At 43.0% G+C, this 26,426-nt stretch overlaps 1 protein-coding gene and 1 long non-coding RNA gene across 3 annotated transcripts in view; one reads left to right on the top strand and one right to left on the bottom strand.

The window, feature by feature from the left end:
• Positions 1 to 8,465, top strand: part of RPS6KA2 (ribosomal protein S6 kinase A2) — a 173,814-nt gene extending 165,349 nt beyond the window's left edge. Inside the window, exons 18-21 of the mRNA XM_075748564.1 lie at positions 2,650 to 2,726; positions 5,204 to 5,321; positions 6,450 to 6,587; positions 6,985 to 8,465. Of these exons, the coding sequence (XP_075604679.1) occupies positions 2,650 to 2,726; positions 5,204 to 5,321; positions 6,450 to 6,587; positions 6,985 to 7,110 (459 nt within the window). The 3' untranslated portion in view covers positions 7,111 to 8,465. The remainder of the gene's footprint in view (positions 1 to 2,649; positions 2,727 to 5,203; positions 5,322 to 6,449; positions 6,588 to 6,984) is intronic.
• Positions 6,601 to 25,029, bottom strand: LOC142601033 (uncharacterized). Of its 2 annotated transcripts, none has more exons than XR_012834586.1 (3): positions 24,918 to 25,029; positions 24,487 to 24,561; positions 6,601 to 6,649 (listed from the first exon to the last, which is right to left on the bottom strand). It is a non-coding gene; the product is annotated as an uncharacterized LOC142601033 (long non-coding RNA). The 2 variants fall into 2 exon arrangements; XR_012834585.1 differs by lacking the exon at positions 6,601 to 6,649 and adding an exon at positions 22,583 to 23,045.
• Between the last annotated feature and the right edge of the window lie 1,397 nt (positions 25,030 to 26,426).

Raw genomic sequence — 26,426 nt, 5'->3', positions numbered from 1 at the left:
AGGCCGGGTCAGGAGGGACAACGCAGCCGCTCTTTCCCTCATGATGCAGTTGGGTCCTTCTGGATAAAGTAAAAACACTTTGTTGTGCAGTTTTCCTCCAAAATCCGTGAAGAACTACTGGTCTGGCATTTGGAATGATGAGATTGTTTATTAGTTTTCATACCCATATGCATCCCTGCCTGTGTCACAACTGAGGAAAGCCCGTATTTGTAACATTGTTAATGCGCTAATTCAAAGCCTATAGAAATAAAAGGGGGTTGGATAAACATCTGAGCTATTATCAGAACTGGATGAACCCAGAGGAAGTTTATCACCACAACACACTGCTCTGTGTGGATCTAAGAACCAGCTCATGCCTGTATTTCAGATCCCGCCAAATTCACAAGGTGACCTAAACCCCTTCACAGGTGGTAAATTCTTCAGCATCCATTAGAGCAGGACACCACTGCATCCTTTGCAAAGCTCTTTCCCTGACTGATTTATTTCTAAGATAGATGCCTGTTCCTGTCTGATAATATCTGCCCCCTAGATCGAGCACTAATCTTTTTGGCCAAGGTTGCCCATGCTCGCTCCTGCCAGCTCAGTGTTCTCGCTTTAACCACAGTTGCACAAATCTGCTGGAGACATTTTCAAGTAGCAGCAACACTGGTAACTCTTACTAGATTGTACTGTTATCCATGGGGTGAAGTTGCTGTTGATAAAAAGTAATTCCCAGCAAAGCTTTCCCTAGACACTGGCACAGAGTGAACACTCCTGTTACCTAGCAGCCTTCTTGCAAACTGAATGGTAGCATGCAGCGACACCTGCCCATCATTTTGGGGTTGTGCAACCACTTGCTTAATACCCTGCCCCATTTTTCTGTCATTTGCCTTGGAATTGATTGTCCTTGGTTATTGGAGGAAGAAAGCGACAGCAATGAAAATGTCACTGTTCAAGAAGCAAAGAGAATGGCCACACCAAAGGTAAATGTTGGGTATTCAGTCTCACAGGTGAAGCAGGAAGCAACTGAGTCAGTCAAATAGCAAAGAAATTTTTCCCATAGAACTAACATAATATAACGAGAATTAATGCAGCAACTAAAGAAATAGAAACAATCAAAACAGCCAGAGAGATATGTGATATGCAGGAGAGAGAGGCAGAAGCAGGATTTTAGCAGCTTTGTCAACAGGAGGAAATGCGGCTTTTTCTCCATTTTTTTTCCAGGTGTGTGGTGAGATGGCCCTGGCTGGAGGCCAGGTGCCCACCAAAGCTGCTCTATCGCTCCCTTCCTCAGCTGGACAGGGGGGAGAAAATATAATGAAAGGCTCATGGGTCAAGTTAAGGACAGGGAGAGATCACTCAGCAACTACCTTCATGGGCAAAGCAGACTCGACTTGGGGAAAAATTAGTTTAATTTATTACCAATCAAATCAGAGTACAATAATGAGATATAAAACCAAATCTTAAAAACACCTTGCCACGCAAACCCAAGGCAAGGTAGCAAATGTTCACTCAGCAGCATACCTGGCAGATGGTTGTTTTACCACTCATCATTTGTAAAATCTGTCAAGGCAACATTTTCTGAAACTGTTTTTTTCCTAGCAGTGCTTGGTCTTTTCTGTGATAAACTTCAGATAGCTGAAATCACTCTAGGGTAATAAGGCTGCAGGTCAGAGAAAGACTTGCTGAATTTGTACATTCCTTTTTCATGTGCTTTGCAAAAAATTAATGTATCTACTGATCCATCAGAAGGCAACAAAACTTTCTTTGTATATCAGAACTGAATAAACAGAAGGGTAGTTTGCTTTTACGAGCAAGTTGAAGATCTGGAGGTGGTCCCTGAGCTTTTCTGACCCAAACAGAAACAAAGTTCTTCCCCTAATCTCAGCAATGCTGCCTCAGTTGGTGATTTCACTTTCACTTGGACCTGCATTGATTCAAATAGGCATTTCTTCTAGTATGCACTAGCATAAATGAAATCCAGATGTTATCCTTACTGCTGTAACTCACCATCCTGTACCAACACTGAACCCATTGGTCAGATCTCTGCTGAATACCATGGGTCTTCTTTTCCCCATAGGGAAAAGGGACCAAGTTTTAGCCTATTATCTGTTAAGTCCAGTCTAAATGTGGTCATTTTTCTTAATACAAAAGATAAGAATCAGCTTTTTAGATTTCTTTGCAGTTGTCATGCTTCTTTGCTAGTCTGACATTAGATATGCGTTAGTGTGCATCCATTTGTTGTATCAAATCCACTGTCACTCAGCCCTACACTTGTTGCATCCACAGTGTTCTTGGTAACCTTCATGTTTCAAAGTATTAATTAGCTTTTTTAAAGAAATATTTTAAAACACTGAAATAAGCAGAGAGAATTGCTGCGTGTTAGATGGTCAGAGAGGCTCCCAGAGCCTCCAGCAAACTGCACTCATCTCTGTCACTGTGGAGGTGGCACCTGTGCTGGGCTTGAACACTAACCAGCTCACTCCAGACGGGGCTTCACCTTGCTCCACACCACTACTGAACATTTTGCACCTGAGGCAGCCAGATACGAGGGCAAGCCCTGGAAATGTCAGCAGATACAACCACTAATCGATGCTTTTTGAAGACCAGAAGCTAAAAATTCAGGAATGCAAATTAAACTATTTTCGTCTCACTCTTTCCTTCACATAGGTCCTTAAACGCCAAGGTTACGATGCAGCCTGTGACATCTGGAGCTTGGGGATCCTACTGTATACCATGTTGGCAGGGTGAGTGAAGAGTTTTTCCTAGAGCAGCAGTCTCCAGTGGGCTCAGTACTTCAGCACTGAATAAGCCAGAAAGGAGTCAAGAGAGAGACAGCAAACTGGCCTCCTTTGAGAAATGTGCTCGGTTGTATGAGGCAAGAAAATAGATGCCAAGTCCTAGAATTAGAATAAGTTTTCCCAGAATGCATAAATGTCTTTGGCACTTTACAACTTGTTTAGGTTTTTAACAGCCTGTGCCCATAAGCGTGGACTCTTAAAAGGCTACTCACCTCTTACACAGCGTGAAAGTTCTACACTAGGAGAGGAGTGTAGGAGTATGAAGAGGCAGATCATGTTCACCTTATCTGTAAGAGGATGTTCATTCATTTCTATCAATACACGTATCCTCTTCAGCTTCATTCTTCTTCTACTGTTGTTGTTATCAAGGTATCTGAGCACCTTTAAAGGCTAAAAAACCCACCCTAAACATAGTTTTCAGAAGCTATTTGAAAAATATGCTGCAGAAACGACAGAAAGTAAATGAACAGACCAGCAAGAACAGCAACACGCAGCAGGAACTTTTGGGGAGTACTTGGAAAGAACCCCGCTATCGATGTGTTGGCTAAAGTTAAATATTGACACAAGAAGACCCAGAGAAAGAGACAGATTGAAATAAGCAGTGAAGGAGAGGAATAAGATGTGCTGAGGTGAATGGGAAACACAGTGAGCAAACCCAATCCGGAGTTATCAGGCCCCTAAATTTCCTTTCTCAGAGTATGGTATGTGTACATTTATCGTACCTAAGTGCAGCTTGAAACTTTTCAATGACCTCTCACAGCTCTTTAATCTGCTTTATGATCATTCAGCCGTGGCAAGAAGCTTGGATTCATTCCTAGATTTATACAAAAAACAAAGAGTTGGACCCAACCTTTCTGTTATTTGTGCCTCTTGCCTCACGGGTTATAGAAAAGGTGCCAGGAACAAAGTAGATGGAATAGAAACTCCGGAGTACAAATGTGTTCACCATTAGCTGAAACGAATTGTGACTTTCTGGGTAGTCTCTCAGTCTGCTGGCACCTCCAAAAACCTGTTTCTATTTGGCTAATGCCATAGATTTGCAGCCATACACAATCAGAATCAGTAAAATAAAATCAACACATTTCCCACAGTCACATTTGTTTAGCTGATTGTATTCAAAACGTTTCTTTTTTAAATGTGAAAAAAAAATCCCAATATATTTGAATCTGAAATACCAATTGCACAACTTAGTGGATATTAATTTTGCCGACAGGTGCTATTAACTTGTATCTCACTTTTTTCTGCACTTACAAGAGAAAATAAGAGTAATGCAAACAGTTGAGAAGTGCTGACTTCTTAGGTGCCACTACCGCATTTAGAGATGGTCTTGTTCTTCCTCACCAGGGGGGAGTTAGTAGGAACTGACTATTTGCAACCAGGATTTTCTTCTCCTCCCATCATCACTGTGAGCAGAGAGGGCTCAGACTGCCAGGACTAGAGCAGGTAATGCAGGACTAGATCCTGTTAATGCAGGTAGTGACAGACTGTGGAGCTTCAGCCAGTCCTTAACTCTTAGTGCATCCCTCCTGGTAGTTATAGATTGCAGTAATATCATGTGTCTATTTGGGCTGAACTTCAGTGAAATCTGACATGGGTTTGAAAATTAGAAAATACAGTGTGAGGAATTGAATGTGCAGTTAGAAACCAGGTGGGACAGGAAGCTGTGGCCAAACCAACTGTTTAACGACACAAAAACAAACTGGCAAGCTTTCAGAAGATAAAAGACAGATGGAAGAAAAAGTATAAAAAACCCAATAGCCCCTTCTTCTAAACCTAGAAAGCTGTTCAAGATTGCAGAGTAAAATTGGGCCTGGTAGATATTAGTCAGCTGCAAAAATCTTAGCACTTGTCACTTTATGAAGACAAAAAGTGTGCCCTCCCTCCGCACGTGACACACATTTTGTAAAGCCGGGTGCTTCTTACTGGCTGGATCATGAAGTAACCTATTGCAGATCATTTCTTTTGCCCAACAGACGTACACATTATGGGTAACGAAGCACTGCAAAATAGATGATAAAGGATTCTTTTTCCTTTTCCTTTTTTCTGTTTCAGATCCCATTTTTTGTTTTATAATTTTTATCCTTTCTTGTCATTATCGAGGTACTTTTATTGGCAATAAAGCAGAGTTAAAACAATTAAAGGGGTAAAAACCTGTCTGTTTTTTCAAAGGAATATTTCATTCCTAAAAAATGAAAACAGAACAAAATTTTTAAAAAACAGTTAAGGAATCAGTCTTTTCCTCTGCAGAACAACTTAATATGAGGAACCACCGGACTGTATAGTTTGAGTGAAAATGAAGCAGTGATGTCTGTGGTCCATTCTGGAACCAAATTCCTATTGTATTTGGTGGCAGTTAGCACTAGATCCTAGAACTCATGTACTTGCAAATTACACTGTATTTTTTTTCTCTTTTTTTAAAATAGGTTCACTCCTTTTGCAAATGGACCAGACGACACCCCAGAGGAGATTCTGGCCAGGATTGGCAGTGGCAAATATGCACTTACAGGAGGAAACTGGGATTCAGTATCAGATACTGCAAAGGTCAGTGAACACTTTCTCAGACTTGTTTCTTGTTCTCTGAAATGGGCTTGCAGTCTACAGTTGTAACAAACTTAAGAGAGAGGTAGTCAGAGGGGTTATTTCTCAGTGCCTCATGAAATAAAAGCTTGCTTCTTTATGTTTCTACCACTCCGCATGAAATAATGTGTCAGGAATTTAGGTAGTTTATTTCATTAAACTAAAGCATAATATACCACCATCAATTGTGAATGCTTTTGAGATTTAAATAGCACAGAACCCTCTTTTGGTGCAATTAAACTTTTAAAAGAAGTGTAGGGTAGTCAATGCCACAAATTCATGGTCTATATGTGAATCACCTTTTTGCTCCTCACAGTTAACCAGGAGCAGGCAGTTTACAAACTAGCGTTTTTAACTCCCGTACAGTTCACGGTTTAGGCTGCGCACCTATCACAAAGCATGGAAACCCCAGGAGATAAAATTTACCTGGTGCTGAGACTTTTGGGCATGAAGCTGTGCACTGGTCTATGAGGCAGGCAGATGGGCAGGAAAGCTGGCAAGCTTCCAGTTGCCTGGCATTACTCAGAAACTTTGACAGGATTTAGAGATTCCTGTGAGAGGGTGCACTTTTAGCAACTGGTAGTATGCAATGGTAGAGCATTGATATATTCCACCACAAAACTGTAACATATTCATCTTGCTACCAACACTTACGAGCCTCACAATTAATTTTTTATCAGATGTCCAATTTTGAAATGAAAATGCTCAGACATGGTAGAACCGATCTCATTGAAATTTAGCTGCCTGAATGTTAAGTTTCTATTCTAAGCTTGTCTTGTAAGCATGCTTTGGAGTCAGTGAGGACATGCCTCCAGATGGCATCCTCTCTAGGTAGAGTTTATCAACCCTACGAAATCACCAGTAATTAACACTCAATAAGGTGAATACCCGCCACACTATCTTTTGAGAACATTACACTTGAAATTTTTGAAGATCAGACTTTGCCCTTAAAAACTATAAAGCATGTCTAAAGAGCATCACTCTCTCCATTGGACATGCTGATGATGACACTGCCACCAGGAAGATCTTGGTAAAACCTGCACTGCTATTACTTACTTTTTCCATTTTACTGTTTTCTTCCTCTAAACCCAGGACATTGTGTCAAAGATGCTTCATGTAGACCCTCATCAGCGCCTCACAGCCGTCCAAGTCCTCAGACACCCATGGATAGTGAACAGGGAGTATCTGTCTCAAAACCAACTCAGCAGACAGGATGTTCACCTGGTGAAGGTACATCCTACCCCCCTGCCTCTTCCCTCCTTCCAGAATGAGCTCTCGTTTCTGTAAATATTCTGGAAAATGATAGAGAAATTGAGATTATTTGCCACAGAGGCCAAATTGAACGTGGTACCATATTAACAGTAAAGATTTTTGACCTGTCACCTGCTCGATATTTTTACTTCAAGCTGCATTGTAACGACCCGGTGGGACTCTGTGCACGTAGTGCTCCCCACCGCTTTCAATCAGACACACCTCAGCTATCTGCCAGCCTAAATGTTGTTATCATTTCATAGAAATTGTCCATGCACATCCTTTTTTTTTTCAGGAAACTGAATAGGGAGAGGGAGGGGAAAAGCATCAAAGAACTGAATTTCAGCCCAGCATTTTCTCTTTCTCTGTTTTACAGGGTGCAATGGCAGCCACTTACTTTGCTTTAAACCGAGCACCTCAGGCACCAAGGCTGGAGCCTGTACTGTCCTCCAGTCTGGCTCAGCGGCGGGGCATGAAGAGACTTACCTCTACCAGGTTGTAGCAGTACCCCCAAAAGGCCTCTTTGAAAACCCACAGTTTATGATTTGAGAGATTCATCTTTACTTGGCTAGCAGAACTTTTTTGGACAACCTGCACATGAAATCGCCAGAACTAGCAGAAGCCCAGCCTAAGGCAAAGTTCTCCTTTGCTCCGTCATTTCTTTTACATTCCAGCCAGGGTCCCGAGTTTAACAACTTCACAAAGATGTGCCAATTTTGCCAGTAGCTCTGTTTCCTTACTGAGATAAAGCTAAATAAAGTAGGTGTGCTCCATCCTTCCTACCCTAGGGAATACTATTTTTGAGTCCTTAAGATGTTCCATGGGAACATTGTTTTCATTTTGTTTCTCAAGAAAAGCACTTTTTGCTATGAAGAATGCAGTTGGGTTTGAATGTTTTCAGCTGTTCCAGCATACATCATGAAGTGGCTCGGCTGGTCACCAGGAGACATCTACTGAAGAAGAGTGAAGGCTGCAGAGACACATGAATACCTTACTTGAAATAAATGCTATACAACAGGAAGGAGAGCGAGCTGTCAGTGGTGGAAATTCCTTCTGATTTCAAGAAATCTTTTGCACTTTGCCCCTGCCCTCTCTGGAACAAAGTCAGCACCGCTTGAGGAGCGGATGCCACCAGCCCTGACTTACTCAGAGGTCTCCGGGAGCAGAAAACCTCTGAAACAGTCCTCTGAGGAAATTATTGGGTCTTACGAGACTGTGGGAAAGCATTCACGTAAAACAGTGTGAGTAGTAGTCTATGGATCAGGGGACAAAAAGGTGTCTGGTCTCAGCCAGCAAGCAGGAGGTCTGGGAGGACTAGGTGAGGGGGCTGGGGAACTGAGCAGAGGCAGGGAACGGGGCAGGTGACTTTGAGGACAGCAGCAGGCAAAGAGCCCCATGGCAGCGTGGTGGGGATTGCTGCCAAAGGGAACTAGCGTGCACGTGCTTAGGGGGCAAACTGGGACTCCCTTTAAAAGCGAGGCACAGTGTCTCTTCAGCGGCTGGTACAGAAGAGGGTGGGTGGGCAACTGAGCTGCTGAGGGGCTGAGTGCGTCGGTACAGCCGTCCTCCCACAACCGTCACTGCGTCTGCTCACGGAGAAGGGCTCTGGCAGGCCGGAGTGCCACCCCAGAGCAAGCCAGAGGCCATTTCCAGTCATTGCTCCCTGCCCTTCCCTGGCTGCTCACCTGAATCTGCCTCCGTCACCCAGCGCTTCACGTCCCTGCCTGGCTGTTCTGCTCGAGCAGAGCTAAACTCCCTGTGCCACGTGTGTGCCGAGAGTACCCACTTCTGAAGAGTCCAGCCAGCTCTGTTACAAGCTTTAATAATAATAATAATAAATTATGAGGAGAAACAGGAGGATGCTCTGCTTTTATATTATATAAATATGTACATGTGTATTTATATACATATAAAACAAAAGTTCTGTACCCTAATACCTGGATTTTCCAGGTTCAGGGAAAGAAAACTTTGTTGAAATGGTCTCAGCAAAATGGACCTTTTTTCTCATTCCCTGATTTCAAAGAAAGTAAGCGAGGTTTGTGGTGCTGGATGTAAACTATTTTTTTATTCTTTTTCTTACCCATCTTGGCTTATGGTAGTCACAAGCTGACCAGGATTCTTCTTTGTACTGCTTTTGTTAATTTTTGTTTTCCAAGTAAATTTTGTCACCTCGGATGCTTTGTGGGAAAAGCTAATGTGCTATGTTGGCTTTTTTTCTGTTGTGATGGGAAAAAAAAAAAGAAAAATGTGAACATGAAGCTTCATATGCTAGAGGTGGTAACTCTTCCTAGCTGGGTAGTATGTGCATCTCGGTGCTGAACTGGAATTACCAGATCATTGCCTCAGAGTGTCCAAAGGAACAAGGCGTTGCATTTGCTATAGCAATATGCTTCCTAAAACTAGCTCTGTTCCAGTGTTGACTGAACTTTATTTGTTTGCATTAGTCTATTTTTAAATTTAAATTTATTCTTAATAATTTAAACCGATATTTAATGTTCAGGTTTATGTGCTGTGCACAGAGGGCTGCTGCAAAGCAGCTCTCCTTGAAGCCCTTCTCTTTTCTAGAATAAACAATGCTGTGAAACTTCACACAGTGGCTGAATCGGCTTGGACTGATGTGTGCAAACAGGCGCAGGTGTGTGTCTATGGTTATATACGCAGCAGCCCTCATTCTCTCCTCCAGCAAAGCTGTGCTTAGTATCACCTTTTTCCTGCCCCTTTACACTTTTCCTCTTTTTAGAAGTTAAGTCTCACGTATTTCTGCTAGCAGCACACTGCAAGGCGAGTCCACAGGCAGGGGATGTCCTGGCTGATGCAGAAATGCTCTGCCCAGGCCTTTTCTCCATGGAATTGACTTCTATCCTGGAAGAAACCAAGGTGGGCACAAGGATGCTAAGGGTAACCTGGAGGGAGGGACAGATTTTCTCGGGTCCCAGCTGATTTGTGCTGTTTCAACAAAATGTATTTTTAATGGTCAGTGTAATTGTATTGTCTATGGGCAGAAAGACTGTTGTAAATATTATGTACAGTTTTCGTCTTCCCCTGAGATTTTCTGGTCATCTTTCATTGCTTCAGTTTGCTTTCTCTTCACAGACATTGGAAACAGCCTAATCCCCTCTTGATATACTCAGTCTTATTTTTTTAAGCATTTTTTTAATCTGAATATTATTGTAGGCCAAGGTTACAGGATGCTGCTGTTCAGGAAGTTTTATGGTTTGAATCCGTTCCTGATTTAGGCCTTTCTAACCCACCAGCTATCACCCCATTAACCATACAAGGTTTGGGCCACGTACAGAATGATACATGTTGATGCTTTTCATTATACCTTTTCTCCCCTGTCTAGAGAAGGAGGGGAGTGATAGAGTGGCTCTGGTGGGCACCTGGCCCTCAGCCAGGGTCAGCCCATCACAATGCTCATTAATTACTTTATAAGCCTATAAATTACATATAATGGGTTTTGCTTATTAAGATTTTGTTGCCAGTGCATGCAGATGTATGCACATGTGTGTGTATACGTAAATACATACACAAGAAATGTTCTGTCCCAGCTTGTCCAAGTGAGGATAGAAGTGTAGTCCGTGCTTGAGGTGATGCTCAGAAGAGTTTTGTCTGCGGCGTTCTTAAAAATCTGCCATTGAAAATGGTAGTGGTTACTCTGGGTGTGGATGGGCGGCTGTGCCCACCCATGGAAGAAGCTGTCCCATGCAGCCTCCTCTCCCTCCCAGCTGCGCATCCCCGCGCAGGCCCACAGCAGATCAGCCCCCTCTCCCTAGGTTTGCCATGGGAGGTGCTCTTCTGAGGGTTTTCTGACCTGTCTCAGTCAAGATGAGCCCAATTAAACCATTTCCAGTGTCAGTCTTGCTGATCCAGCTCACTTGGACTGAAATACAAGAGTCTCCATCAGCAAATCCAAGGGGATTCCCCGTGGCAGAGGGGGAGGAATACCCCATTGGCACTCATTATTTCAGACTGATAGGTCCCACCGCCTCGCCCAACCCAGCTGGATCCAGGTGAAGTTACATGGTCATGGGCTAATTACTGCTATGGCTGCTTTAATACCAGCATCTCCTTTCCAGACTCCTTGCTACAGTATAGCTCAGCAATAAGCATTTATTCTTTCTAGGAGAAAACTGAAAAAGGCTTAGCCTGTCTCTATAGCTATTTTAAATCTTAAGGGACTTCTACTAAATGTTATGTTTAACTTGTGAATGTCTAAAAATCACTTTGAATTAGAAAATATCATCTTGCAGGTTAGTAGTTCACAAAGTGACCTAGTGCCTTAGGCTATTACAAATAGTATAGTTAAATTGCTGAACCATCAAGGTGCGCAAAGCAATGACCGTCCAAGGCATACTGAAGTGTCTGTCACAGACATAGCCAGCTTATCTGGAGAGCCACTTCAAAAGCTGTTGTTCCGCTCAGTAGAGAGGAGTCTGCCCAGCAGGGAGGAGGCATCTCCCCACACTTTGCAGAGCTGGGCCCCACCTCTGCAGCCCCAGGACTTTGAAGAAGCCAAATGGCCCTGATGAAGAAGATCGTGGGAAGAGTTACTCCAGTTCCTACGCAGTGCCGCAGCTTGTGTGTATGGCAAAGGTCTGGGAGATGCTGCTCAGAGGGAGAACCCTGCCCCCAGTCCCCCATGAATTTCTACTTGGTTAAAGTCTGTTCAATTTTTCTAAGCAAGTTTTAGCAGCAGATAGCTTTTATAAAGCATGACTTTTTTCATCAAACCACAAGTGACCCTCACAGACACTTGGTAATCAATTCCTACATCTGAAAAAAACAGCCACCTGACAATAGATTCTTGTTTGCTTCTCCAGAAAATCAGCTTGAGCAGCTCCTTGAGATGGCCCCAGGTACTAGGGATAACCCAGGCACAGAGAGAGGCATGTCTTGTGTGACATGACGTTGTGACGTGACGTTGCTCACAAAGCACAGATTATGTGTCCCTGTGCTTCACTTAACCCTGGATGTAATACTGGGACTCTTCTCAGCCAGACACATGACTGAACATGCTTTGGACTGAGTTTGAAAGGGAAAATAAATCTGTTGGCTTACAGGGTAGATCAGACTCTATTAGAAATCAGGATGCAAACCTTTAAGGGACAGGCCAACGTGGTTTTGCCTGCCGAGTGCAGTGCTCACTCTAACAACCTGTACCCAGCTCCGGTACCTCTGAATACATCCAGACCTTGGTTCAGTATGGCAATTGCTGTGTCTCTATGACATGAATTATGCCAAGGCTTGGATCATCTCCTAGGCCAGGAGTGCCACAAGGTTTACTTATGCCACCAGTCCACAGAGCTTATGCCGGCATATGCCAGTGCTGATGCTAAAAAAGGCAGGCAGTCACTTTCTCTTGACCTCAGCTGTCCTTTCGCACCTCCTCTATCTGGTCATCGCGGGGCAAAGCAAATGTTTGCGCGTCAGAACAAGTGGCTGGGGACAGCAGCAAAGCCACAGCGTCTCTTTGGCCAGCAGCGCCGTCAACATATTGGTGTAGCCACAACTTTCGGTGTTGCCTCTGTCCCTCTGTTCCTGAGTTACGCCGAGCTGAGCCCAGGTGTGGCTCAGAGTCAGGGCGATAAACGATGGGATGTTTGGATGGCAGCAGGTTACCAGTGCCAAGCTGTGTGCACAGAGGGGGAGGACAAGTCCAGGCTTCTAAAAATTCGCCACAAGTTCATATAAACTCCCTGTAACCGGAAGGTGTAGGGCTACAGATGACATGCCACGGGGAAATAATGTTGACTGTGTATATTTTTGCTACTATTGACTTTATAAAGAGGATAGAAAAAGTCCTGGGGTTTGTTTTTAAATCACCCATTTTTACAGAGGAAATTCATGATTTTATGGAGTGCTACAGCTTTCTAGATCCCTAGTAGGAGTAAGACAGACAAAAAAAAGAAGATAAAGCAGACAACTATAGCAGAAAATGAAATACCCTAGCTTTGCCTGGAAAATTATTTTCATTCAGGTGTTTTGAAGCCTTGTCTTAAGATATGCGTAGCAAAAACGCCAAAGCAAATATTTAGAAGCAAGGTTCTCTTGTTGAACATCTGCAGATGGCGCCTTTAAACAAGAGTCACGTGCGCTCCAGGGTCACGTATCTGAATCCTAAAAGATAGGCAAGCAGCACAACTGCGACAACCACCTCTGATATTTCTTACATTAAAATAAAAAGGCCTAAAATAATGTTAAGAAGATGCTTTAATACAGTTCATTAAAAAAAAAAGGAACATGTGCAAGCCCATTTTCTCTTCCTGTTTTGAAGTATACATCATAATCCTTCAGAAGTGTGTATTCTTACCTCCTAGCTGACCCTGCTGCTAAAACCCTGTCTTGGCTCGAGCCATTGCAGCTAAGCTGCTTCTCGTACCTCAGTTCCTGTGTGAACACAGTCCCACAGTCCTCCCTCCCTGTCTGCCCACAACGGGCACAAGCAGCAATCGCGCTTCCTCTCGTATTCTGCAAGGTTTTTAAGTGTTTAAACTTAGAAGATAAAGTGAAGTTAAAAGTAAGGTTCTCACTGTGTATAGAACTAAAATTCTCAGTATTTAGGTGAAGGTGGGTAGAAGCCTGTGCAGAACAAGAATGTTACAGAGCAAATAAAGTCAGTAGTTCTTACAGCCAAATTTTAGCTAAAATCTATTTGTAAGTTTGGTGAGCCTGGACCTTGCATTTCCATGTGCAACTAGGTGACAACACGTGCATGTCAGCCAGCTAACCAGGCATCTCGTCATGCGTGTAAGTACAGGCTTGCACATGGAAATGCTTTGCAGCCCAAAGTTTAGAGTCTAAAATTAAGAATTTGGCCCTTTGCATCAGTCTGTGTTGTACAAACCGTGATGTTCAATGTTGAACTGTACAACCACTACTTCTTGCTTAGGTATATGTAGTTACAAATTCAATTTGTGCTGCATTATGTCTCCTAAATGGATATGATGATGGTCATAGTTTTCAGAGATGCTGTAGCCTGAAAGGCAAATGAGGAAAATGCATGTCCTCTTTGATAAAGGAGAATTTTGAAAGGAGAGGCTGGAAATAGGCATTTTGTAGTGCAGATGATGAAAAGTAGTTGCTAAAAGATTGTTTCTGATTTGCAGCTCAGAGTCAAATCTTACCTCCCTTACTCTTGTTGTATTAGTCCTTTAACCCATACGCACCTTCAGTGAAAGGAGGGGGACAGCTCAGCGCAGGGTCCTCTTTCGGGGCGCAGTGGTGAAGTCTGGCCATTAGGTGATGATGTGTGCAAGGGGTTTACTTGGGCACTATGAAATGAGTTTGACAAAATACAAACCATGATCTAGCACTTTGTTTACAGGCTCCATATTCATGTTTACAAACGATGATTTCCGAGGCTCATGCTTTTTATGTTTCCTGTATGAAAAGGGCAGCCAGTGTACAGATATTTATTATGTTTACCAGCGTTTCTGAATAGATTTTTTTTATAGTACATGGTTTTATGAAGTGTAATATTTTTATAGCAGAATGATGATCTTTGGACTTTCTATATTGTTACATACAACTGTTTGCAAATAAGCTCTTTGCTCCCTTCTTTCTGTGCACTGTATCCAGTGTTGCTGCTGCTACGTTGCTGGCCTCAGCTGCTGCTGCCCCTCTGTGACGTGGGCTGACGGTATTGTGAAACTGTGCAAACTAACTTCAAAGAGCTGTGATTGTGCTGAAGGGCTGGCTGCATGCTGGGCTTCTCCTGGCAGGAGGGATGGGGAGCTCTGCCCTACCAGGGCCAGAGTTTACTGTGGATGGCCCCCGAGAAGCCTCAGTGCTCACCTTTGTCTGTACTCTGCCGTTTTGGCTTGGCATGCCCATCCTTTCCTTCCTTTATAAAGAAATAAAAAAGAAAAGAAAAAAAAAGGATCCCACTCATTTTTGTATAATTCCTTTCCAGTCCCCAAACACTGGCCATGTTTGAATGCCATGTGTTGGTCATGGTAAAAGCACACAGTTACCTTTTCAAATTATACCTGGAGCTTTTACCTCTGTGCAGTCTGAATATTCAAACCTCCACTTTGAAAAGCAACAAGTAAGCCTTTAACCCTTATCGGTCAGACAGTTCATGCACCAGACAAATTTGGCATTTCACTGCCAGACAAATGAATGTTTTCACACAAGCTGCCTGGCATGGATTTCCCTTGTCCCTTAGAGATCTTCTGAGGTATGGTTCTTCTGGAAACTGCTGGCTGCTGGCAAGCAGCCTGCAGAGCCTTTTCTGCTTGCTGAACTTACTAGTGACCACAAAAGCAAAAGCAGCCTCTCCTACTTTGAAGGATTGGTTCTGCTTCCCTGGCGTTACCACGTCTGAGCCCGTGCACCACTACACTGGTGTTCATGTCTGTGGATTTCCATCAGCCCCAGCAGCATCACAGAGGTGGCGAGTCCAGCTCAGGCTCCCCGCAGGAACAGCACGTGGTACCAGATATGGGGAAACTACATGTGATTCAGTTCCAAGCAAGTATAACTAAACAAACTTGGACTTCAAACACATTACTCATAGGATTTCTGCTCCGACCATAGGTAGTGTCATGCCTCTGTTCTCCTGCCAGCTGCCTCCGTCCTCCTCCCACTTCTGTCCTTCCTTGCTTTTCTCTGTCCCTAAAAGAAACAGCCATTCCTGCTCCTTTAGTCCTCATGGTCCTTCATCACTAGGAGGCATGTATGTCCTTCCCCATCCTCTTTCTCTGCATCCCAGTGTCTACCACGAATTACTCCTCCCTTCCCTTACCCAGCTCTGCTCCCACAGGTCCATCTTCTGGCTTTTATAGCCTCCCCTGGCAGGCAAGCCAGTGACTCCTGTACACCTGTCTTTATAGGCCCAGTGGTTGAAAAAGGCAGCCTTTCTGGAGAATCTTAATCATATAAAAGAACATCCAAATGAGAAAACTGAGAGAGGGGGGAAAAAAAAAGGCTTTCTCTTCCCTCCTCTCTTCTATTCCTCCTTTAACATGACCATGATCAGGAATGAGACAAGTTCAGCCAGTGCTTGACTAACATAACTTCGCAGAGGACACAGCTAGGAAACCCTGTGGCACACCAGGCCCTGGGCCGGCAGATGCGAGTCTTTTCCTCTAACTCCAGAAAACAAATAAATGAGATGCCTGGAGGCTTTACCTCTTCTGTGGTGTAGCACTCGCTGGCACTGACGCTACTCCCAAAAGAGGAGGGCTTTCCAGAATATGCTCAAGTGCCTGATAGAAGACATGGCCCTTTCAGGAAATCTGCAACCAACTTAAATCTCTGCAGTCACTGTTAAGTAACTTCTTTTTTTTTTACCCCTGGATGGAGATGAATGCATTTGTTTAAAAACAAAAACAAAAATCAACAACAATTCCCCCCCCCCCCCTTGTAATCTGGCTCTTCAGTAAACATTCATTTCCTTCTTATGTCTTTCTCCTGCTTTCTCCCATCCCAGTTCACCTTTGGCTGCTTCCCCCCCTTTCCATCTCCCACTTGCTGTGTACCATGAGAATTGTCCTGAGGCTCAGAAAGTCTTGTATGTCTGAATAGTGTCTCATTCAAGGACAGCGTAACTGCTGGCTGAGGGCCCTGGGCACTACAGCAAGACAAATAGTAACAAAAATGGCTAATGTCTGAAGATCACAAGCAGCAGAGATTTTGCATTTAAAGCTATGAAGAAGAGCTGAAGACAAGGATTTTGGGGTATGCCCAGCTGTTCAGGTTAACCACAGATAACTAGCTGCTAAAGATGCTGTACCCCCACTGTTTGGATGCAAGATGGAAGAAAGGGATCTCTGTCCATTCACCCAGATGGACTGGAGAGCTATTCGTGATGCCCTCACTGTTTTCTAAACAACCAAAGCTGGCTTGAGCTCAATTCCATTCTTTGTTGAGGAAATTAGTTTATAAAAAGGCTGGTGAGTCACGGTCTGTGGTGAGGCCGTGCGTTGTTTTGGCTGGGCAGACTCCTGACTAATTGATTCTTCCTGTCCTTCAAGTTCTGCCACCCCTGGTAAAAATAGCCACAGTCGCAAAGCCTCGCACTTTCCCTACTGTAGAAAGCAGGTTTCAATTTTAATGACAGTCTCCTTCGTAAGACATGCATATGAAGAGTCAGTGATGTCCCATGTATTTATCCAGGCTTTCCAATCACCCCGTCATTGTCTGGGCTCTTTATTGTAAACTCTGTTATAACCAGTGATATGCTTTATTTATCCATTCAGTATGGCTGCTTCTCCAATGGGACAGTCAGCGTGAAGTACGAAGGTGTGTTTTTCCTTAGGATTTCACTTGGACAAGTGGGTGGATTTCAGATATGCATCTCTGCTGACTGTTATTATCCACAGTGACCTCAGCTGAGTCAGGCTCAGTGGGGAGGTCATCCCCTAATGTCAGTAACCCTCTGCCCTGGAAGTCAGAACCAGCGTACCAAGAAAAGAATGTTACTGAATTTAAGCAGGAGACTTTTCCTAGAGACCTGAATTTATTTCACCTGTTGGTACTTAAATGGTTTAGCCTTAGAAACAGTGGCTGTTACAATGGACCCTCAAACACAGAGAACAGAAACAACCGGCATTTCACTTCAGAGAAGTGACAAGAGTGACCCGTCAGCTTTTAAACACTCCTGACAGTGCTGATTTTTTGCTATTTGGACCTCTGGTCTCATTTCAACCACCAGCCTGCTGCAGTGCACTCTGAGTGCAGCTGCACATCAGCTACAGGGCTGCAGTCTTTGTATTGGGTCTGTGGACTAATAAGCGTGAATAAAAACCCTGCCCAGGGATGAACAACATGCTCCTCGATGTGTGCATAGATGGACAGGAATAAAATGGAATACACAGCTGAGATGTATGCATGCTTTTGGCCCAGCCAAAAAAAAAATGCATTATCAGCTGAGCAAAAGTGAGGATTACTTATTCTGCAATTCAGGTGCAAATTCGCTATTACTCTCCCAAGCCCAGGAATGACAGGAACCTTCTGTGAAACTCATGTCAGATATCCAACACACACATTCACACAACTTGCACAATCCTCAGTTCCAGGAAGTCTCCAAGTGGCCCCATCTTCTTCTACCACTGGACAGTCTGTGAGGAAAAACACAGCACCGGCATTTGAGCCAGGGTGAGCTATATATTAGTATGTCCACCAACACATGCAGAAATTATTGGTCTTACACTAACATGACCTTTAAACTTGGTATGTTTTTATACCATTTATAGCAATTCAAGTCAGGAATACATCCACTGTCATGCAGTCAACAGCTAAAAACAGTCTGAAACAGGCTGGGTGGCTCCCTCAGTCACAGAAGCTTTCTTCCAGGTTATGCTTCATTTCAAGTAGGATGCCTAACTGGGGAAGATCCATTGGCATTGGCCACATCCTATGCTTAAACACCAGTACTTCGATCTCAAAATTTTCAGTCAATATCATCAACAAGTACTTGACACTCTTAAAAATCAGTCTGTGAAGGATTACCAGAAAAACCTCGCCAATTTAACTGGAAGCCTCATCCCTGTCTTCTAAAGGAAACTGGAATAAGAGATTAGGCAGTATACGGTAAAGGTAAGAAAATGTTGCGCAAAAAACCATCATTCAGGCCTCAAGTGTCATTTTTAAAATACACTGACTAATATCACTCAATATATTTAAAGGGTTCATAGTTTGGATGCAGGGAAAAACACAAAACGCCTGCCATAGAGATGATTAAAGATCCTGATCTGTTCAGCTCCGCCTGGAGATGGCTGAGAGGCAATTTGATTATTGCCTACAAGAATCTTCACAGGGAGAAAAATCCCACATCTGGAATCCAAATCTGGAAGCACAGAGAATCAGATTGGAGCACAAAACCAGGCAAATGTCTGGCTTCAAAATCCACACAGCTGCAGAATGGAAATAAGGTACCCATGGTTTTAAAAGTGAGGCTGGCTATTCATTGGAATGAAAGCATCAGAAGAGAAAAGGGCTTTGCCTTGCCTCTCAGTGGCTTTCAGTAGATAGACCTTAGCAGACAAAAGGTTAGTATGGAAGCAAGTGGATGACTTCAACAGTCTGCAGTAATCAGGAAATCAATTTAACTGTTATGATGGTCTCTTTTGGCCTCAAATATGATATACATTCATAACGTCCTACCACAATCAGTCAGCACTGAGTGAACAGATCAGGTTTCCACAGGATTGATGGGTGAACGCCAAAGACTAATTTGAAGATTGTTAAGCCACAAACAACTGGAATAATCAACTTTGTTTAAATCTGTATCTTTACCATGGTACAAAAGGAGAATCTTTGCTGTCTTTGACAATACGGAATATCCCTCTGAAATTTCGTGATGTTTATGACTATGACATTAATATAGAACACCCTGTTTCACACCATTGGCGCAATACAGTTAAAACCTGTAGCAAGACTGGGTAAATGGAGTTCCCCCAAAAAAGTTAAAACCCCACTGCCTTAAAACAAAAATAAATTACAATAGCATTAGTAATGCACTAATCCTATGAACCACAGGATTATTAAACAGATGTCAAACATGAGTGAGACATTCCAGTACCAAGAGATAAAGAAGGCTTTAATCTTGAATAAGCTCTCCAATTAGAATTAAGGTGTTCAAAAGAGAGTGAAAATTAGACCACAAAACTTTGAATTCTAAATTTCCAAGGCCTGGACCTGAGTTATAACTTGTGAAATGACTGACTTCATGCAGATTTTGCACGTCCATAAGATATCTGCCAAGGCAGACAGATAGAGAGGCTGCAAGATCCTAATCACAGTATCCTGGGTATTTAAAAAAAAAGGGAGGGAAGAAGGGAAGTAGATAATCAATAACTAATGCAGCTGTTCATATTAATGCATAGTGACAGTGAAAGAAGGAGCTTCTCCAGGGAAAACAACACCCCACCACACCTACACACCAAGCTTCAAGACCGTAAATGTTAGCACTATTTTTGGTAAATCCTAAAAAATCCTAACCAGTCCTAAAGATGACATCTAGCAAGAGTTGTTCCACCTCCTGTGACACACATTGCTGGAGCAGTCTCCCTGCAGTGTGACATGGCAGAGATTTGTGCAGAGCAGCCACTCTGCATAGACATCCCCATTGGGGTGCCCTGCTATGGGGAGACTGAGGTACAGTCCCTCTTTGTACCTCAAAGAGCCTACACAGTTGGAAGCTTCTGTCACATTCCCAGGACGTGGGACGTGTGGGTTTGACCAACACCAGCCTCAGGAAGGACCTGGTGTTCCCTGAACTGATCTGCAGCACATTTGGCAAGTACTGGAACCACAGGGTTTTCACATGACATGAGATGATGCTCATGCTGCCTCCTCCTGAGCTTTCCACAAAACAAGAAGGATCTGCTGTCAGCAGGTTGCACAAACCTACTGCTGCGTAGCCTTCAGGAGGGACACGCTGAGCAGAAAGAAGCACCAAAGTCACAGGGTGGTGTCATGATAAGGGTATTCCTCCGCTCCAAATTTCCTCTTGGTTAGGTTTTGTTGAGCTTCCTGCTCAGTGTGGAAGGTTTGGCTTCCACACTAGCAGGGCCAGCCCTCCCCTCCTGGCCCATACGGCAAAGCTGGGCATGCAGGGCAGACGCTGCAGTCCACTCCTGGTACCAAGGATCAGCAGCTAGGTATTGCATGGCTTTTGGATGTAGGCTCTCGTATTTAATGTATAAGGTTCTAAGTGAAAAAAAAGGATATTTCTTTACAGTCCTTGTGATCTGAAGTTATAGCATCACCACCTAATATTAACATTTATAGGAAAGATCAATACCCATACAAAAGGTGGTCTCAGACGTCTGTGGGACACAAGATTTAAAATCTTTCTGATAAGGACCCGCACTAGAGAGTTTGGAGGTTGTCTACATCCACCCATCTCACTTTTGCACATGCACATGTGGGTACATGTGTCTATTTTTTAAAAGTACACACTCTTGAATCAGTACTTTTTTTCTGTTAGACCCTGTATAAACCTAAATGACTCCCTGCTGAGTCCTGAATGGCATTGCAGAAGTCCACCAGAACCTATTGTTTATTTCACTTTGATCCCAGTAGTTTTGGAAAGGACTTTGGCATGTTTACCTTCAAGTTACTCATCTTGTATGCCCATGGTTTGTTTATCCACTGTAGTCTACTGAAATTCCCCCCCTTTTTTTAGGCTGTTAAAGAAATAGGCCAAAGGTGATTTCAGGGTCCCTATCTGGATATGTATCACCAATTTGATCAAAGACAACCTTTGGCTTCCTCTAGTAGGCCAGCAGCATCTCAGATACCAGATCTCACAGTTCAGCAGGGAGTGGGAGAAATCTCAGTCCATCAAGCAAAAAATTGACCCTGACTTAAGCGGATTTAACACCACTGTGGATACTGTAATTAGACCAAAGTGAGACCTGGTGTAATCATGCCTTTCTGGCTCAAGCATGCTAATCTGCTGTTTTCCCTAAATCAAGCCTACCAATATTTATGTTCAAGGTCTTCCAGTGGCAGTAGTTGGGATACTTGTTCTTTAATAGGGGAAGGGCTGGACGAGGAGAGAAGCACAAAACTGTACTTTTCTAACAGGATCGATCCCCCACTCTGGCCATCCTCCAGCTTCACGTGGGTTATTTAGGCTGGGGAGAGCCAAGGTACCGGGAAACAGCATATTTAAATGTAGTAAGTGAATTTATTAAATAGTGAAATATGCTGGGAGCCTATATTTTTATCATGTTCTACTAAATTTATATTTATTCAGCTCAGTAAAGACCCAGGAGTCCACATGTCCTGAGGAAAGGATTACATAGCTTAAATGACTGTCATTAATTAACAGTGTGTCTCAACTTTGACCCCTTCACTTTCTGCCATCAGTCAAACCCCTGATTTTAGGCTCCTCCTTAGAACCTGTGGCACATTTTCATTGGATAAAACACTTATGAAGGACACAGAAAGCTTGGGAGAAAACCCGTGACTAGTTCTCATGGAATACAAGTATTTCAGCAGACACTTTGCAAGGCAGTAATGGAGGAAGGAAACCTCCTCACAACCTTATTTGAGATGCTCATGCCACATCATTGATTCCCCTTCCTCAGAAAAATGAAGTAGGTTTTAAAAACAGAATAGAAAACTATTTCCACTTTTTTTTTTTTTTAACCCTGTTGGATTCATCACCAACACAGGTTTTCCATAATGAGGAAACCAACTCTGCTTTGAGCCCAGTTTGACACGTGCTAGGATGTGCAGCCTGACAAGTGAGCACCACCAGCCCTCCCGCTCTGCTCCTCTGGACATGATACTTACAGTGATGAAGTGATTATATGTTGTTTAACTGTAAAAGGAAATTTCCCTGAGTGAAGGAAGAGAATTTTGCAAGGCAGTGTTACAAGAAGAGGCTCCCTTACCCCAGCTGACCTGATTGAGCAATATAAAGTACAGAGTGCAGCTGACTGAACAAGCAGCCCTCATCCCTTCCTTCCCAAACACAAGATAATCATCAACACTTGCTTCAAGGGTATCAGCAATGCAGTGGTGCGGTACCAGAAACAGCAGTTCGGGGGTTCTCACATGGATGTGGGGCATGATTTTTAAGGCAGGGAAAAGCAGTGATAATTACAACAATTGCCTGGAATGCTTGTCTTCTACGCTGACAAGAGTCTTTTTACTTTGTTATAGGTAGCACCTCTTGCTTCAGTTCCTGCTGCCCAGCTGTTGCTTGGCTTGCCAACAATGATTGTTAATCACTGTAGCTGCTAATTTGCCAATATTCATGTCTCTGCAATCCAATTTTTTTTCCAGATCCATTTTGCATCTATTTCACTTTTCACTTCTTGATTTTGTCCACTATAATTCCTACATCATAGTGTTCCTTCGCCAATTAATAGAGGAGGGTCTGTCTTTTTCTTGTGGTTTTATAAATATTACACCATTGTCTTACTTGCAGGTCCTCAGCTGGAAGTAAAGGTTTTTATTCTGATGCTTGATCCTACTCCAGATCCTACTAAGAACTGTGGATGATGAAATGCCTCTAGCTCCATAATGTAACAATTTATCCTAATTGATCAGGTTTTACATAGAAACTACTAATCTCGCAAATGACATATGCTGATCTTGTGCAACAGCATGCCAGCTCCACAGTCGGTGTAGGAGCGGTTACCTGCTAGCTGCTATCTTTTTCAGCACTGAGAAAATTATTTCTGCATTTCAGAAAATGTTTTCTAAAATGAGGTACAGCTCCTTCTAGAGTGATTTAGTTGTTCTGCATTTATTTCAGTTTTCTTTAGACTAATACCAAATTCGTATTTCTACTAGGATGTCTCTGCAAAGGTGTCAGGGCTGACCATGCATTTTACAGAGATTATTAATTATTTGTATGAGGCAGCCTCCCAAGTTAACATTCACAGGTGTTCAATCAACTTAGTTACTGCTGTATGCACCACACAGAACAAAACTCCTCAAGCATCATGCCAGCACATAGGGATAATGTACCTGTAATCAAAGATGCAAAGATAAATGCAAGTGTTATATCAAGCTGTGCTCTTGCTTGGCTCCACTTGATCTTGCAGGCTGATTAAATGTCATAGTCAATGGCTCTAGTCAATCTTCTCCTCTACCTACCAGATGATTTGTGTCCACTTTCATGAACACGTATTTCATTACAAGGTCTAAGCAATACATCTTTTCTTCATATTTTTCTGCAACTTTGGAGCTACCACAGTAGGGAAGTCAGTGTTTCTTGAGCAGCTTGTTTAATTTTTGTTCCCTTGTCTGTCATGCAACACTCCACATAATGTTTTCCTGCAATTCCTTTCACAGCTGGGAAAAGGCATCACCATTTTCCCCTGCAGATGTTTGTTAACAGCTACATGAGATACATCCTTTTGGACTGACTTCATGTCTTACACCAGAAGCATAACTACTGCACAGCACTAGTAGATTGTTCTGCAATGTCCATAGTGCATTTTTCTTCACTGGTTTTGTTGCCAGACAAGTAGTACATTCCTCTCTCCCTGACAGAGACATGCCACCATGCATGTGCCTGCAAAGGCATGTCAAGAGGAAGAAAGAGATGCCCTAAAAGGAGAAAAATTGCAGGCATCTGTTGAGATCAACAAGTGCTGGTTCCTGAGATGCAGTTCTGAGGAGAACAGGAAGGGCCATACGTCCCCCGCAGCTGGGAGGTTTGCCCCTGCCACTCATAGAAATGGGGAATGTGGGATATGGAGACTCTCTTTTGAGGAAGACATAGTATTCATTTGCGAAACAGACCCATCATCCAACAGCTCACCTCCTTGCAGAGGCAAAATCCAAGATACTGCAAAAAATTACTAAGGCTCACCCAGCCCTGGCTACATTATGTATGTGTCCTTGTGGGTAAAACCGGCAGCACTAGGTGTGCTGGTGCTGAAGATTTGTGGAATCGGCAATGAAGGAGAGAGGGATGCTCTCCTCCATCCCCCCCGCTGCAGGCAGCAGTTTAGGAGAGCACAAACGTGTGCTGGCAGCAAGGGATGATGAGCTGCAAATATGTATCTACAGAAAGCCTCCATGATTAGAGAGCGTCCCATGTAGAGTAACTGCTGGACAACCCTAGAGTCTACCTGCTGAAAACAAGGAAGGGAATTCAAGTGCACCAGCTTGCCAGTCTAGTGAGGAAAAGTTTAAAGATGGACAGTAACACAAATCAGTAAGTGAGGTAAAAAAGTAGTCACCTGGCCAAAGGCTGAGGGAAAACAAGGAGAATAACTGGTCAGCCTAATAAACTCCAGAGGCATCTCCTTGCAGAGGTCAGAAGTACAAGGCTGACAAGAAACAAATGAAAGCAACAGGAATTCCAGGAAATGGCAGGCAGGGTTTTTGTAAAGACAATCTAAGGGATAAAAGACTGCAGGGGATTTCTCTGTTTGAAAACCAAACCAGCTACAATTACCTGTTCTGATTGGAAGAAACATAGGAGCCATCCTCAGACATATGTGGCTCAGCTTGTTCACAAGCACCTAATGACCTAAAAATCAAACCAGAACATACTGTAAATAGACAAAAGGACATATGAATAGATGAAAACAAAGAAACAGTGTCAGCCTGCAGATAACAGAATCAGAAAGGTTAAGGCATGAAATCAGTTTCAATTATCATGGGACATAAAAGACAAGTAAAGAAGTTTGATAAAAGCATTAGAAATTAAAATAAGACAAAGGTAATTGCAATCATTAAATAATGCAGAAAGAGCCCGTAACAGGTAAACTCAAACATGATAACTTAAAATAGGTCTAAATTCAGTGTGAAAAATGGATAGAAGCATAGTTCAGACCAGAAAAACAACAGGTGAAATAAATTTTAGAAAAAAATCTGTGGCAGGACCTAATGAAACTTGCTCTGAGGTCTGCCAGGCCCTAGCAGAAGGAATTTGAGATCATGAGTGATTATCCTCCAGCTCCTGGAGAGGCCGGGGCAGTCCAGCACTGGAGAAGAGCACATGTCTGAAGAGAAGGGGGTAACAACAACCCAGCACATTTTAAGTCCATTGGTCTAATTCTGATATCCAAAAAAATTGCTAGAATAATTTATTAAACAGTCAGTTAACGTTCATTCAGGGAACAACACGCTTAAAAGCACGCCTAACATGGACTTGTCAAGAGCAACTCGTGTCAAATCCCATCTAATTTCCCTATTGAACGGGCTAAGGGGGTAAAAGGGAAGCTGTGAACGGGAGTCTTTTGATGGCTTTTGATATCCTTATAAGAAACCTAAAAAATGGTATGCAAATAAAACCACTATAAATACATACGGAACTGCAGCAAAAGCAAATTTCAAACCATTGCTAGCTGCTTTTGTTGTGTAACTGGTAGGGCCTGTCATGTGGGACTGGTTTCTTCTGGGCACATTTCTAGTTAATGATTTTGCCATTAACTACTTTGAAAACAAAGTGGGATACTCCCAAAATTAGAGAAAGGCACTGCACTGTTGGTAAGACTTTGACTAAGACATGATGACCCTTGTTGGGGCTATGCCTTAAGAAAGCTGTAAACAAACATGGAGTAAGCAAAGAGTTAAAAGATTTAAAAGGCACAGCCTGTGAGAAAAGGCTGGAAGAACTTGTTTACTCCAGGAAGAAAGACTAAAGAACAACGCCTTCCAATGCAGACAGAAGATTTTTTTTCTCCATACATAGTTAAGAAAAAAAAAGATTAATTTTCAGTAAAGGGGAATAAGGCAACATTTTTAGGTAAAACTGTAGCTGTAATATTAATGACTGAGCCTGGCCATATATATGTGGAATCCAACTACGTAAGATTTTGTTTGAACATACAGAACTCATTTCAATAGATCTTCCTTCTGTCAGTGCAAGTTGAATCAACTAGAAAAAATTATTCTTTCAGATCTCATTCAGATTCACATTGCTGCTTTTAAATGATGAGTCTAAGAAGTCCACAGAAGTATGTAGAACTACATTTCGGCTTTTCATAACGCAGTATTCCAAGGGGATTAAAACTCCTTCTCCCACACAGCAAAGCCAGAGGTGGTTGTGGGGTGTTGTGTATACAATGTGTATACACGATGCTTTTCCTCAAACTTGCTGCTCTCCAAGCAGTGGGGGAGAAGGGTGAAGAGTTCTTTTTTTTTTTTTTTTTCCTCTCGAGATCCTGCAAGGAAGAGGAGGGAAGCAGAAGGAAACAAAACAGCTGTTGCCTCCAGGGCTTCTTGCAGAGCATAGGTATGCCCCAGGCTGCACTTTCAGCCCAGTTCTAGACTGTAAAAACTGAGGCTGCAAGTCTTTGGAAAGCAGAGGTGATAAACATCCATTTTCACTATCTCCAGTGCACTGAGCAAAGATAAAAGAAGTAATTCACATATAGGTATTTGTTTGTA

The sequence above is a fragment of the Balearica regulorum genome, chromosome 3, assembly GCF_011004875.1.
Source record: "Balearica regulorum gibbericeps isolate bBalReg1 chromosome 3, bBalReg1.pri, whole genome shotgun sequence".
NCBI classification, from domain to species: domain Eukaryota; kingdom Metazoa; phylum Chordata; class Aves; order Gruiformes; family Gruidae; genus Balearica; species Balearica regulorum.
Note: the sequence above shows the minus strand (reverse complement) of the source record. Positions and strands in the feature narration are given on the sequence as shown.